This window comes from Monosiga brevicollis, genomic scaffold, assembly GCF_000002865.3.
Source record: "Monosiga brevicollis MX1 MONBRscaffold_37 genomic scaffold, whole genome shotgun sequence".
NCBI classification, from domain to species: domain Eukaryota; class Choanoflagellata; order Craspedida; family Salpingoecidae; genus Monosiga; species Monosiga brevicollis.
Window position 1 is genome coordinate 383,444 of NW_001865074.1, and position 1,109 is coordinate 384,552.

At 60.5% G+C, this 1,109-nt stretch overlaps 1 protein-coding gene across 1 annotated transcript in view; it reads left to right on the plus strand.

The window, feature by feature from the left end:
• Positions 1-31: 31 nt before the first annotated feature.
• The window catches only part of MONBRDRAFT_29719 (uncharacterized protein), a gene marked incomplete at both ends in the record, with an annotated part of 21,180 nt that continues 20,102 nt past the window's right edge, over positions 32-1,109 (plus strand). Inside the window, one exon of the mRNA XM_001750127.1 lies at positions 32-1,095. Coding sequence (XP_001750179.1) covers positions 32-1,095 — 1,064 coding nt within the window. The remainder of the gene's footprint in view (positions 1,096-1,109) is intronic.

A 1,109-nucleotide genomic window follows, 5' to 3' on the forward strand; every position in this document is an offset into this window, starting at 1 on the left:
GTGAGCTGCTGAAGCTCGCCCGGCATCACTGATGCAGCGCAGCCGCTACCCATCCAACGCCACCGAGACCAAGCTGATGGCTGCCACCCTGAGCCAGCTGTATTGGTCTGCCGTCCACTCGGACTATACCGCTGAAGAGCGAGAGATGTGCTGGGCTTTGATTTTGGCCTTGCCTAGCATGTTGTTGTCTGCTCCCTCGACCGCACTGTCTACGATTGACCTGCGCAATATGTTTCACGATCGTCTCCGTTGGCTTGTGACGGGGCAACTAGGTCGGGTCGTGGACGCCATGCGCAAGGCAGTCGCACGCAAGCAGAGCCGTCGAGGACAGCTGAACGCCGGCGCGGGCGCCCACCCGAACGACGCAGTCGACCAGAGCCTCAGGTCACTCGTCCGCGACCCGGACCTGGCGGACGAAGCCTGGGCAAACCACGTCACGAACCGTCTGAACCGAGGTCAGATTGCCAAAGCATTTGATGCCGATAAGGCTCGTGCCGTGATTGGTAATTCTGAGGTTCAGGCCGTGCGCGACCTCTTGGTACCGCCCGGGCTGACCCCGTACATTGCTTCGACACCCACCTCCACGTCTACACTGGCACCAGCCACGGCTGCGAGCTCCCCAACCGTGTCCTTCACCAAGGGCGAGCTCCCCAAGGCGTTGGCGGCCACCAAGGGTGTCACCGACCCCTATGGTTGGTCTGGTGAGCTTCTTGCCTCCATCTACCGCATCAAGGAGCACTTCAGTCAGGTCTTGGGCCCACGCCAGGGTTCTACCAGCAACCCGACTGCTCCTCCTGATGGAGACGCGCCTCAGTGCCCCACCACCGCCACTGGAGGTCCTCAGGTTGCCTTGAACAAGATCTTTCACCACATTGCCAACAACACCGTGCCCGAGTCGATTCGACATGCCCTTTGCTCCATCAACTACACTATCCTGGAGAAGGCCAATGGCAAGTTTCGACCCGTGGGCACGGATTCCATCTTCAACAAGGTTGTCAACCGCGCTCTGCTCGAGCAGCAGCAGCCCCATATTGCCCACTTGCTACAGGCCAGTCCAGAGCTGGCGTCGGAGTCAAGGACGGCATTTCAGCAGCGGTGGCATGGCCTTG